General features: G+C 43.1%; 1 protein-coding gene across 1 annotated transcript in view; it reads right to left on the bottom strand.

Annotated features, from left to right (window-relative positions):
• Positions 1-343: 343 nt before the first annotated feature.
• The window catches only part of Cfap54 (cilia and flagella associated protein 54), a 297,311-nt gene continuing 284,332 nt past the window's right edge, over positions 344-13,322 (bottom strand). The window contains exon 68 of the mRNA XM_042263184.2: positions 344-573. Coding sequence (XP_042119118.2) covers positions 454-573 — 120 coding nt within the window. The 3' untranslated portion in view covers positions 344-453. The remainder of the gene's footprint in view (positions 574-13,322) is intronic.

The raw sequence follows: 13,322 nt of genomic DNA on the forward strand, positions 1-13,322 counted from the left end.
CTCTTCCAGTTTATGAGGCAAATGACAATCCATGATCTCCCACTTGGTCGAGCCTGAGCTAAGCACCTAAACTATTTCACTTACTTTACTACATAACAGCAGTCTTATGAGATAGACGCTAATATTCCCACTCTAAAGATGAAGGTGCAAATGCTGAAGAATCGAAGCTAACTCTTTAAATGTACAAAGCAAGCAGGAGGTAAAGTTGCTACCCAGACCCAGGTCTCCAGAATTCCAAAGCTGGTGCAATAAAGTTCCGTGCTGAGTGCCCCTCAGAAGCATATAACATGCTAGGTGGAAAATGTTTTCCCAAGCCAAATAAACAGACTTCTCAAGTTCAACATAGGAGAAAATATTGGTATTTATGAGATTAAAAAATTTAGAAATTTCATTCAAACAAACAAAAAATCAGTAACAATTAAATCTCCCTTAGAGTTACCCTGTAAAGGATGCTCAGGGAATAATTGACACCACCCAGTTGAAAAGGCTTCCTACTGACACGATACAACCATTGGCAAGATCAAAAAGTCTCTCAAGATTGAATATAGCAGGCAGGGAGACATCAAAGGGAACCTGAGGAAAAAACACAAAAGTGTATGTGAGAAGCGTTGTTTCAAACCACTGACTGAAGTAAGCTTCGTACAACAGTGTTATAGAAAGGGGGTAAATACTCATGTTTACGATAAGGCTTGAAGCTTCTCCACATTGGTGATACACCATTTTAGACTGTACTGGATCTGTAGATCCACCCATCCGAGTCCTGTCACAGGCATGAGGAAAGTATGAAAACACTAGGTTCGAGATTACTCTATCTTCAAGAGGCTCCAAGTTTCTATGACCAAGAGCTGGTGCAGCCAAAGTCACCCTAAGCAGACTAAGGCTTCTGTGGTCACAGCATTGATTATAAGAAAAAGAAGAAAATGGTTGCTAGGAGATGAATGTATCCTGGAACCTACTGCATGAGGGTCTATATTAAATATTTGGGGTAATGAATATAAATAACATGAAGAATGGCCACAGTGAAGTCAGTGTTGAGGGTTTGAATCCTGGTAAGACATTAGAAGACAAGATTTATTCATTCTTGAGTACTTATTAAATTCATTCATCTATTTATTCCCAAGAAAGCTTGATGAACCTAAAGGTGGAAGACAATGTTTGCTTTTTCCTTACTTCATTAAAAAATTTAAAAGTATTCTAGTGGTTTCTAGAACTTCAGAGAATAAAACGATTTATTATTGTGATAAATACCATGATAAAAAACAACTTGGGGGGCTTGGGAGATGGCACAGAGGTTAAGAGCACTGACTGCTCTTCCAGAGGTCCTGAGTTCAATTCCCAGCATCCACATGGTGGCTCACAATCATCTGTAATGGAATCTGGTGCCCTCTTCTGGCCTGTAGTCATACATGCTGTATACATAATAAATAAAAGTAAATCTTTAAAAAAAAAAAAAAAAAAAAAACAACTTGGGGTGGAAGGGGCTTCCTTGGCTTACACATCTCTATCAAGGAAGCCAAGGCAGGTACTCAAGCAGGACAGGAACCTGGGGCTTAGGACTAAAGCCATGAAGGAATGCTGCTCACTGGCTTGTTCAGTTTGCTTTCTTATCCAACCAAGGATCACTGCCCAAGGATGGCAACTGCCCATGGTGGTCTGGGCTCTTCCAGATTTACATCAACCAAGAAAATGCCCCATGGAGTTGCCTACAGGCAAATCTAATGGGGGTGTTTTCTCAATTGAGGTTCCCTCTTCTCACATGACTCTATCTTGTGTCAAGTTCACACACACACACACACACACACACACACACACACACACACACACACACACCTTCCTTAATCATTATGCAATCAATATTCCAGCTTGAGAAAATGTTTCTGAGTGGATGTGGGGGTTTGAATGCTTGGTCATTAGGGAGTGGCACTCCTTGAGAGAAACTAGGAGGTGTGGCCTTGTTGAGGTAGCTGTGATCTTATTGGAGGAAGTGTGTCATTGGGCTTTGGGATTTCAAAAGTTCAAGCCAGGCCCAGTGTCTCTCTTCCTGCTGCCTTCAGAACGAGATGTAGAACTCTCAGCTACCTCTCCAGCACCACGTCTGCCTGTGTGCCGCCATGTTTCCCACCATGATGACAATGGACTATACAAGCCAGCCCCAATTAAATTCTTTCTTTTTTTTTTTTTATAAGAGTTGCCATGATCATGGTGTCTCTTCATAGCAATAGCACTACAATAAAAATGAATTTCTTTTTAAGTAGACATTGAATTTCCTTTTAAATAATGACATTTTCCAGTATATGCCTATTCAATTATTACGCACATGTGTTATAATGTATGTACAAGTGCACATGTATGTCACACATGTGGAGACATAGAGAGGTCGGTCTTTAGGTAACATTCCTGTGGAACCATCCACCTTGTTTTTTGAGATTGGTTCTCTCATTGGTGTGGGGCTCATGAATTAGGCTAGGCAGCCTGTCAGCAAGCCCAGGGGTCTGCCTGTCTCTGCCTCCCCAGTGCTGGGATGACAGATCTGTGCCACCGTGCCCAGCATTGCCCCACATGGATTCTGGGAATTGAGCTTGGATACTTATGCTTGCCTTTACTGGCTACGATGTCTATCCCCAGTCCTTGTGCCCAATTTAATAATCTTTACAGACGACTTTCAAAGTAGAATATAAAGAAGTACTAATTAGCATTAAGGTATTTGTACTGCCTTTTGTTAATATCTCTCCTTTATTATCAACTCCTTTTGAGATTAAATATGGGAATAGTTTTTAAAAACAAAGTGGCCACATTAGTTTAACATTACAGTTACCTTGATGGCCAAATACATATATTATACTTTGACTTCTGTCCCTTGTCACTAAGACTCTGAGAACAAGGGGACATGTGTCACATGGGGAGGGATAATTGCTGAGTTTATTTATGGGGGCCACAGGTGACACCTCATGTCACAAGGAAAGTATAGAAGCAGCTGTCACCCCAGAGACCTCAGTCCTCATTTGTGATCAGGAGGAACAAATTACTCTAAAGTGACAGATATCTTTTTGGCGTCCACTCCCCAGCCACAGGGGGAATTTTGAGTCTTTCAGTATACAGTCAAGATCTACTTCAAATTCTGCTTCTTGGTATCATGCTAAGACATATTGTTCCGTATTTCCCTACTGCTGAATAAAACGGTCAAGGTAAACTTCTGACTGAGCTATTAACATGTAAAGTACATGATGTGTTATTGGTGAATATGAAGGCCACTCCATGTAGTTAAAAGGGAGGCTTATTTTGTGGGGTAACTCACAAGTGAAGGGATAGGTTTGTAGGGTCTGGGAAAGGTGAAGCGCAGTCTGGCGGTGTTCTCTGGAGAACTCTGCTCGGTCTACCTCCAGTGTCCAGGGTCCAGGAACCAAGAGAGCCGGTGCATCCAGATCTTGCGTCTTCAGGGTCCTCTCTTGGCCCTGCCTTGTAGGCGTGACAGTTACTGAAGCCTCAATGGGGCTTGGAACTACCAGATCAAAGCTGGAATGGCTACCCACTACAGTGTGTGTGTGTGTGTGTGTGAATATGTGGATGCAACCATTGCCCAGATTAACAAACAGACATACACATAAGCCAGGTGTGGTGATACACACATATAATCCCTGAAGTTGGGAGGTGAAAATAGGAGGATCAATAATTCAAGGTCAACCTGATGTAGTCCAAGGCTATATAGTGAGTTCAAGGCCAGCTTGGTTCATGGGATACCCTGTCTCATATATATACATGCGTATGTATCATTTATATATTATATATGTAAATATAATATATACACATCATATATCTATTTATGTATATATAAATAGACATACCAATGACAATGAGGTTTGCTGGGTCATTAGATATGCACATATTTTACTATAAGCACTTCTAACAAACTGCTTTCAAATTTTACTTTCTATAAGTCACATATGAGCTTTTCAGGTACTCCATATATTCACATACATTGAAATTTCTATTTGAGATTTCAGTCATCCTGGTGAGTTTCGTAGGTGCCCAAAGGCTTCTCTCTGTTCTTACCACCATGTCCCTGACAACTGGCAATGCCCCACCTTGAAACCCTGCGGGCCCCCTTGTGAAAGCTCATGGCTTTGCTCGGCTTGTACTGAGCAGCAGATTTCTCCTTGATTTTTACAGGAATTTTAATGCAGTCTAAAAACCCATCCTTATTAGGCATATATGAATACTACCCTCCACTTCTAGGCTTTGCATTTACTCACTTAATGATACCCTAATTGAATAGGCCAGTTTTCATTCTCTGTCTTACGAACAGTACTTTTTAAAATGTGGGGTCTATTTATAAAGTTTTGTACTATCAAAATCATGTCAATAATTCCACCTCCTGCCCACTTTCTGAGGCAGGATTTCCTGTATCCCAGTTGTGGATGACCTTGAACTTCTGATTCCCCTGCCTCCACCCAACCAGAGCTGAGATTAGAGACCATGTATCAGCACACTTGGTGTATACCATGCTGGAGCTGGGACCCAGGGCTTCACGCATTGTAAGCAAGTACTCTATCAACTGAGCTACTTCCCCACCCCAATGTAGCTTGGCACTCAGCTTACTGTAATGCCAACCCTTGAGAGGCTGAGGCAGGAGAACTACTCCCAAATTCAAGACCAGTACTGGTTATAGAATGAGACCGTGTCTCAAAATAAAGCAACAAAAGGAGGGTATATTATTTTTAAAAATAGCTATGATTTTTCTCAATCTGGTTTTTAAATAGCTACTCTGTAACATTTTCTTGTGCTCTCAGGTACTATGTCAAACATCTTCTCCTTGCTTCCCTCAGGTACAATGTCAGTTACCTTTTCTTTGATTCTAAGTGTTCAACACTGAAGGAAGCAGCTGGGGAAAATTCCCCTCATGCTTCTTTTGGTACTGTAATTTTGAATTAAGTTTGGAGATATGGGTGATGGAAAGGCTTCCTTTCAAAAAAAACTTAAAATACAGCACAAGATCCACAAGGGAAAGATTTTAATAATCCCAAAGTAAGAAAGAAACTTCACATCTCACATGTAAGATTCTCTACCACATTTCCTTCCTGTTAATATATCACCTCTCTTTGAAGTTACTGATTGATTGGGATTTTTTTCTAAACTGGGGAAAACATGCATCTTGGAAGATGGATGTGATACTGTGATACTAGCTTACTTAAGAATCAATATTGTGAATGACAGGTGGCCATCTAATGAGAGTTCTGGATGAGAAATAACTAGATATGTTTGGTTTTCCTATTCTTAATTTAAGTACGTCCTCATGCCAGCAACAAGGGTACCATTCCTCTCATCCTGACAGAGACAGCACACACTTCTTCAAAGCAGACAGGGCCTTTGTACAATTTCCCACATCCATGGGAAATCCCACACTTTTCTGAGAATGAAATTATCTTTTTATCACTCTAATTTTTGTGTTAATCAAACTTTAAATATGACAGGAACGTATTTTTAATATAATAGGGGATCAAACAGTCATACTGGTGAGATGGTAGAAATCTTTTAATATTAAACTTTAATGAAATAATGTTATTGCAAGAGGAATTTTGGGTAGAACAAGACAACTGGATATTAAAAGTCAGGGTGAGGAAAAACATGTGCAGGGAGTTGACTCAAATGGCGTATTGTCTAAGAACGGGTGAACAGATGTTTCCTCAACAATGTTCATCAGCATCACTGTGATACACCTTCACCCCATAAACAGTTATCGATTTAAACAAGTGGGCTTACATAATGGAACTCCAACCAAACCCTGTCTGAGGTTTCTTCACGGGGAAGCATGAGGCAGTGTGAAGATCGAACCTTTAGAGGGCATAGACACTCCCCCATCCTTTCTCTGAGACCTTGTCCTGTGTGTACATCTCCCTATCTCTGTTTCAGGGTCACTGTGTCCTTTATAACATACTAACAGTCATACAAAAGGTGCTTACATGAGTGCTATCAATTTGCTTCTATTAATTATTAAGGCTGGAAGCAACCTGAAAGTCTGTAACTGGCTTGTAAGAAGTATGAATGGAGTGGGCACCCTGTTTGCAGCTGGCAGAGGTGAAGGCAGCCTCATGGGATGGGGCCCTTAGCTTGTTGATTCCCTACTAACCCTGAGTTAACTCTTGGCTACCCAATTGGTGTCGGAAAATAATAGAATCATTTGGTGTTGGGGGAGAAATGTACAGCAAGCTCGGGACTTGGGTCACCCTCAGATATATAAGGGTTTCTGGGTCACAGTGGATTTCATGAAACATTGATTCAAAAACCAAAACCAAACCAAAAAATCCATGTAACGGTCAAACCTAAGTATTATACAAAGTAAAGCTCCATTTTATTTTGGTTTGGTTTTTTGCTTGTTTTTTTGTTTTTATTTTTTGTCAACTTGAAACAAGCTACAGTTATCTGGGAAGAGGGAATTTCAGTTGAGGGACTGCCTCCATCAGATTGCCTGTAAGCAAGTCTATGGGGAAATCGCCTTGATGTGATTGTTGTTGGAAGGCCCAGCTCACTTGGGTTGTAAAAGAAAGCAATCTGAGTAAGCCATAAGGAGCAATCCAGTGAGCAGCATTCCTCGTGGCCTCTGCTTCAGTTCCTGCCTTGGGTTCCTGCTCTGACTTCCCTCAGTAACAGACTATAATAAGCCCTTTACTCTCCCAAACTTCTTTTGTTCCTGGTGTTTATCACAGTAATAGAAAAAATAAAAAAAACTAAACCATCAACTAATAAATATCTTTGTGTGTCGCAGTCCTTTCCCTCCAGGGCACCATTCTGTATGCACTCTGGGCTCAGACAAGACAGTCTAGTTGATAGAAAGTCAGAGAATTAATGGTGTTTTCTAATTACAAGTACCTGCTTTTAAAAGTTTTTTTTTTTTAATTTCGGTGTGTGTGTGTGTGTGTGTGTGTGTGTGTGTGTGTGTGTGTACATGCAAGCATCCATGTGCATGTATACACAACACAGCATATAAATGGAGACAAGGGCACAACCTTGGGGAGTTGATTCTCTCCCTCAGCCATGTGAATTCCTGGCTCTGAACTCCTGTCATCAGGCTGGCGGAACAAGGGCTTTTACCCACCTAGCCACATCTTTTTATAGAGAACTGTTTGAGAAACCAATCCTTCAAGACCAAAAGAGACCCCGAAGGACACAGTGCAAGTTGAGGCTGCATTTCCCAAGGCTTGTTCTGACTGCTCAAGACTCCAAGACTTAGAGAAAAGAATCTTTGAAGTTGCTCTCTTTTATCAGAAAGATATGCTTTTCAACATAGAAAAGAAATAATAGAAGGTCCGAAAACAGAGAAAAATCTCCTTTAAAATATCAAAAGCTCTAAAGTACAACAGGAAGCATGAGTTAAACAACCAACAATCTATCAGGACACTACAGAGGACACCCAGGGCACACGGGACAGAACACAAGACAGCCGTGCACATAGGAGAGCACACAGGATGCACAGGACAGCACACAGGACAGCACACGAGGCACACGGAACAGCACACAGGGCACACCTGCTGGATTGGATGTGAGTTCAAGAGCTGGTGGTTCTTAAAGCGAAGCACTGGAGGGCGGAGTCAGAGGGAAGTTGAGAAGAAGACCCTGTTCTGTTGTTCCAGACTGACTGCCCTGCCTCACCACAGGACAGAAGACAACAGGGCCAGGGGATCATGGACTCGACCTTCAAAATCTTAAAGCCAGAGTAATCATTTTGTTTTTATAAAACAGTTACCTCAGATATTTCTTATAGTGTTAGAAGCTGACTAATGCTCTTAGGAAGCAGATTCTGAGATGGAATTTAGCTTCCAGAAGTTCACTAGCTTTGGGAAATGACCACGAGATTAAGTCACAGAGAAAAATGAAGGAAGTGGGACTGGGCAGGAGAGGTTGGGCTAAAATGCAATCACAGCCAAGCCCCAAGGCTAAAATGCAAAACCTCCAAGCCAGTCTCATGGAGATCTTTGAACACGGAATGGCCCTTGAGCATTACCTTGAACGTGGTAGAGGGTACCGAGTCTTTGTACTACAATATCGACCCATCATTGGACACTGGTTTCCTCAAAAGAAGAAGTTGTGGATGTTGGGGATTAGAGAAATGGCCCAGTCACTAAAACTGCCTGCTGGCCAAGCACGAAGACCTCATTTTAAATCCCAAGCAAACACATTAAACACACACACACAACTGGGTGCAGAAGCATGCTTTTGTCACCCCAGTCCAAGGGAGCTTGGAACATGTGAATCCCTGGAGCTCACTTGCTAGCCAGCCTAGCCAATGGATGAGCTCCAGGTTCAGTTAAAGATTCTGTCTCAAAAAACGTAAAGTGGTGAGAAATCAAGGCCTTCCGGCATCCACGTTCATGGGTCTACACTCATGCCAGCACACATACATGACCACCACCACCCGCCCCCCCCACACACACACACACATACACGCACACAATGGCAATATGGCAGAATGCATGGAGGCATGCAACTGATATAACTTTAATACTTATGCTAAATTTCAAGATGCTTCTCTTTGGGGTCATGATAAAAACATGTATGTCTAATGCATCGCTCTGATTAATCATTCTATTTGATTACCCTAAGAATATTTCCCCTCTAGAATATTAGGAGAATTAACAATTAAAGAGTAGGAAGAAGAATCAGAACTAATATCTCCCCTTAAGTAATATCTTCTTAAAGGATTAAGTAGGGAAAAAATGTAATTTCACTTGAATCCTAAATCTGTCAGCTTTTCCTGGGGAGACACGAGCAAACAACCCTTCACTCTAGAGAGGGCATCGATGACAGATCAAAGTAAAGGATTCCACCCACGTACAGTTTAGTGGACCAATGAGGAATTGACTTGGTTTATTTTAGAAGCATGGGTGAGGTCTTACCTAGAGGCGTGTGGGAGACCCTCCAACACCTGCACCATTACAAAGTCCCACCCCATGATGGAGGGTAACGCCCTGCTAAACTTTGACTTCCTACATGCCCCTGCATCACCCAAGATGCTTTCAGAGCGGGATGGGACAGAGGGAATATTGGATGGATTTCCAGGTAAGGGTCTGGTGACCTCCATTCCTCCTGGTGCTATAGATCATCAGCAGCTCCATCGTCTTTATCATGAACTTATCTATTACCATATTGTTTTTGTTTATTTGGTTGGCCACTGGGCCAGGGTTATCACTGCTCCAAGATGGTAGTGAGGTGATCATGCTATTTGCAGAGGAAAAGGCTGACCACAATGGTTTAACTGGGAAATTCCCTTGGAATCTTCCACAAATGTCTGAGTCCATGGGGGAGCAGGAGAATGAAACTGGGTGGGAACGGGTGAAGTTGCACAGGCCAGGGGCAGTCCTTAGGCATGGCAGAGGGGTGCTCACAGGAAAACTAGGTGCTAGGGGAGAAGCAGTTTTGAGCACAGTGCTATGAAACATATTCTGACCAGCAATCAGCTGGACATGGAGCCTGACTCGGATACCTGCTAGCTGAGGGACCTTGGGTGAGCCACTTAAAATCTTTGCTCCTCAATTTCTCTCCTAGAAATAGCAACAAGCACAAACAAGATCTGAAGTCCAGTGCTTAGCTTCCAATGTGTTTCTATGTTTGTTCCCTGTCACTGAAGTCAAACCCTCATGTAAATGTTGTGATTCATGACAGATGTGCTGAAGTCCTGGGGGTCAGAAGCCTGGAATGAGCTTAACTATATCAAGTCATGATATCGTCTAGATTGGTTGCTTCTGGAGCTTCGAAGGGGAGAGGTCATTTCTACGCCTTGGCTTGTGGTTTCTTTTTCCATCTTAAAACTAGGCTCATTGCTTTTCTTGCCCACCCCATCATCACCCTGCCTCTGTGTCTCCTCTGTGGTCAGATCCATCCAGAGCAAGCCCCCAATGACAAGGACACTGATGACAGTCTTCTGAGGTCACCTGTATAATCGCCTCCTCTTTTTATCCCAAATTCAATCATATTCACAAATCTTTGTCGTGCAAGGCAACGAGTTCTGGATATTTCTTTGGAAGACCATTGTTCAACCTGTCATGTGTGTGGTCGAGTGAGATGACTGAGATACGGTGTTTATCACAGCTGTTCTGTGGAGGCTGGTGTTATCTTCCTGTATTGTTTTTACTTAAAAATTCATGACATTTCTACAACAGCCTCCTGGGACAAGAAGTTATTGGCGTTCACTAAAATATACCGGTGTGTCTTTACAGTGCTCCCTGGTACACCCTTGCGAACTGGGTTGAGGCAGTAAGATGTGAGCAGAAATTATGACAGCCACCCAGGATGGCTTTTGGAATTTACTACCTAGACAGAGGAAAGAAAGGGCCTATAATCAGTCACTCCCAATGGGTCTGTGTTATCTGTGACTGCCAGCATTAGGATATGTGATCAGCCTTCAAAAAAAGAAGTCTCGAAATCCTGAAGGCTTCTCTTCACTGACCACGCTCTCCTTGAAGAACGTTGCAAGGCGTCACAGACATAAATCCAAGTACCCAATGTTTACTAGATGTGAGACAAATATATCTTCTTTGGCATATGGAGACGGCTCACCGTAAAGTACTTGCCATACAAGTATGAGGACCTGAGTTCAAATCCCCAGAACTCGTGTAAAGTTAGATGCAGTAGCACAAACCTGTGATCCTAGCATTCCTCCTATAGCAAGATGGGAGGCAGAGACAGGAGAATCCCTGGGAGCTCACAGAGCAGCTAGCCTGGCACGCCTAGTGACCAGCAAGGTAGAAGGTGGGGAGCCATGCCACAATGCACCTGCACATGCATACACAACCATGCGCACACGCACGTGCGCACACACACACACACACACCATTACCGCCACTGAGCGTCGGGGCTCATTTGTTAGCGTGACACAGTCTGGCCCGAACCTGACTGAAATGGCTCCTCTGACAAGCCTGCCTTCCCTCACTAAATTTCCATCACCGCCGTGAGAGTTTAACTTCACTTAAAGGTCAGAGCTTTGAATCTCTTGAATCTCGGCAGCCGAGTTAGCTGCTCAGTACCATGTAGCTGGGTACCCTCCCAAGGGTCTCCATTGGGGTCTACCTGCGTGCTTTCGACCAGGGACACAGAAATAAAAATTCCACAGTTATAACAATAGTCAATGTTTTTTTTTTCCCCTCCCGAGGGAGCTTAACTTCTGGCAACTAGAAACCAGAGGCTTTTTTTTTTTTTTTTTTTTAGAAGCAAAGGCTTTGTAAAGAACCGAAGTTCACACTTTATGTTGGGAACTCTGTTGCCTTGAATCGAAGCATGCTGGGTTTTGTTACTTGGCGGCTCCCAGTGTAGTGGTGAATGGAAGAGCGGACCTTACGTGCACAGTGTGGAAGGAAAGCCGCTCACGCTGCCTCTGTTCTCACTGGTGCACACCACGAACAGGTGCACACCTGTCTCAGACAGCCACCTGCGGCGGCAGCGACCGGAAATTTCTCCTAGAGAAAGGCCACCAGTCTGCGGTTCACAAAGACATTTTGCACCGTGGTTTATGTTAGTGTTTTGAATCCCAAACATGATCCTTGGCGGATTAATGAGGGGATGTGAAGAAGGGGAGGGCAGGGAGAGAGAGCGGGAAAGAGAGGAGAGAGAGAGGAGAGGAGAGGTTAGAGCAGGTGGTGTGGGAGGACACCTCTCTGGTGCTGAGCAGTTAGCATTCACCCTGTGTCAGACACTGAGCACTGAGGGAACAAGAATTCGGTGCCCAGACATCGAATGTGTATTTTGTTTAACGGAAGGATAGATTTATGGCTATCTGTGGAATGACGGCCAATGGGAAGGAGGCCAGTGCCAAGAGGCTACACAGTGCATCCGTCCCTTTACAGAACGTCCTTGAAATGAAAACATGAATAGAAATAGAAAAAAGGCCAGGGGCTGCTCGTGGTGGGGGAGACAGACGAGATGTAGGGCTCCACGGGGGTGAAGGTGCTTGTGACCACAGGGGGCTTTATGTTTTGAGTGTGTCAGTGACCCCACACAGGTTATGATGGTGGACTTTCATTGTGTATGGTTTTACCACAGAAGGAAACATAAGGGTTGTATTGAAATTCTCTGTGTTCTCATCTGTCCCTAACGCTCTCTTTTCTTTTAGTTTTGGGGACCTCACAAGTGCTACGCAGGTGCTCTACCATGGAGCTGCAGGCCTGTATGATTCTCCAGCTGATTTTTTTATTTCAAAATTTTACTTGTTTTTATGTGTATGAGTGTTTTGCCTGAATGCATGTCCTGTCTATGCACCATGTGTATGCAGTGCCCATGGAGAACAGAAGAGTGTGTCAGATCCCCTGGATCTAGAGCTACAGATGGTTCTGAGTTACCATGCTAGTGCCAGGAATTAAACCTGGTTCCTCCAGAAGAGCAGTCAGTGCTCTTAATCATTAAGTCGTATCTCCAACCTCTGTGTTATTTCTTAAAACTGTATGACTCCACGTGGACTCTACAGTTAATTTTAAAAGAATGGTTGAAAATAACTAATGATAAATTAAAAACACCCCTATTAATGGACCATTTGCTGCTTGAAAATCATCAAACCTTCAGATGGGCTGAAAGCCACTGCTGAAGGGAAATGCAAATGGTCAAATAAGTCAGGTCGCTAAGGCTGGGGAATAAAAAATAGAGATGACCAGAAAATATTGAATGCCTCCACCCTGAGCACAGGGTTGGCCTGGCATTGTGTTAAATAGTGGTCCTGATGTGACCAATAGCTAACGGCCACCGATACTCACAAGAGAATGAATGCCAGACAAACCGCGTTGCTTTCTCATGTTCACACTCATAGCAGCCTAACTAGGAATCAGACCTTTTACTTTTTAACTAGGATGCATTGCTTCTGAGACCCTCGCCAGAACCTAATCCACCCCAGCTCTTTAAGGACTTTTCTACAGGGGCAGAACCACAACATGGTCAAGGGTCAAGGGCTCTTCCCAACAAGCTGTGTTACCCCGAGTAGTTGAGAGGAGAGTGTGTGGGTACCAGCTGCCTGTAATGTTAAGCAGAGTAACTTCCAAAACCTGGACTGGCTATTGGCCAAAGCAAAGAAGGAAAATAGGGAAGTTGATGCCTGCCCTTTCTTTGTATATTTACCTAAATTTACAAAATATTTGTGAAAAGAATTTTTAAATTTTTGCCAATTTATTCATCTCTATTGGGTGGGGAGAGACAAGCGTTCACCTAAAGTGAAAATTTTTGTTCCACTGTTAGAACTGTAACAGAGAAAAGACCTTACTTCATAGCTCAGGCTGGCCTCAAACTCACTGAGCAACACAGGCTGGTTTCAAACTCAGCAATCCTCTCGTGCTTCTCAGATGTAAGGAATA

Source organism: Peromyscus maniculatus, chromosome 18, assembly GCF_049852395.1.
Source record: "Peromyscus maniculatus bairdii isolate BWxNUB_F1_BW_parent chromosome 18, HU_Pman_BW_mat_3.1, whole genome shotgun sequence".
NCBI lineage: Eukaryota > Metazoa > Chordata > Mammalia > Rodentia > Cricetidae > Peromyscus > Peromyscus maniculatus.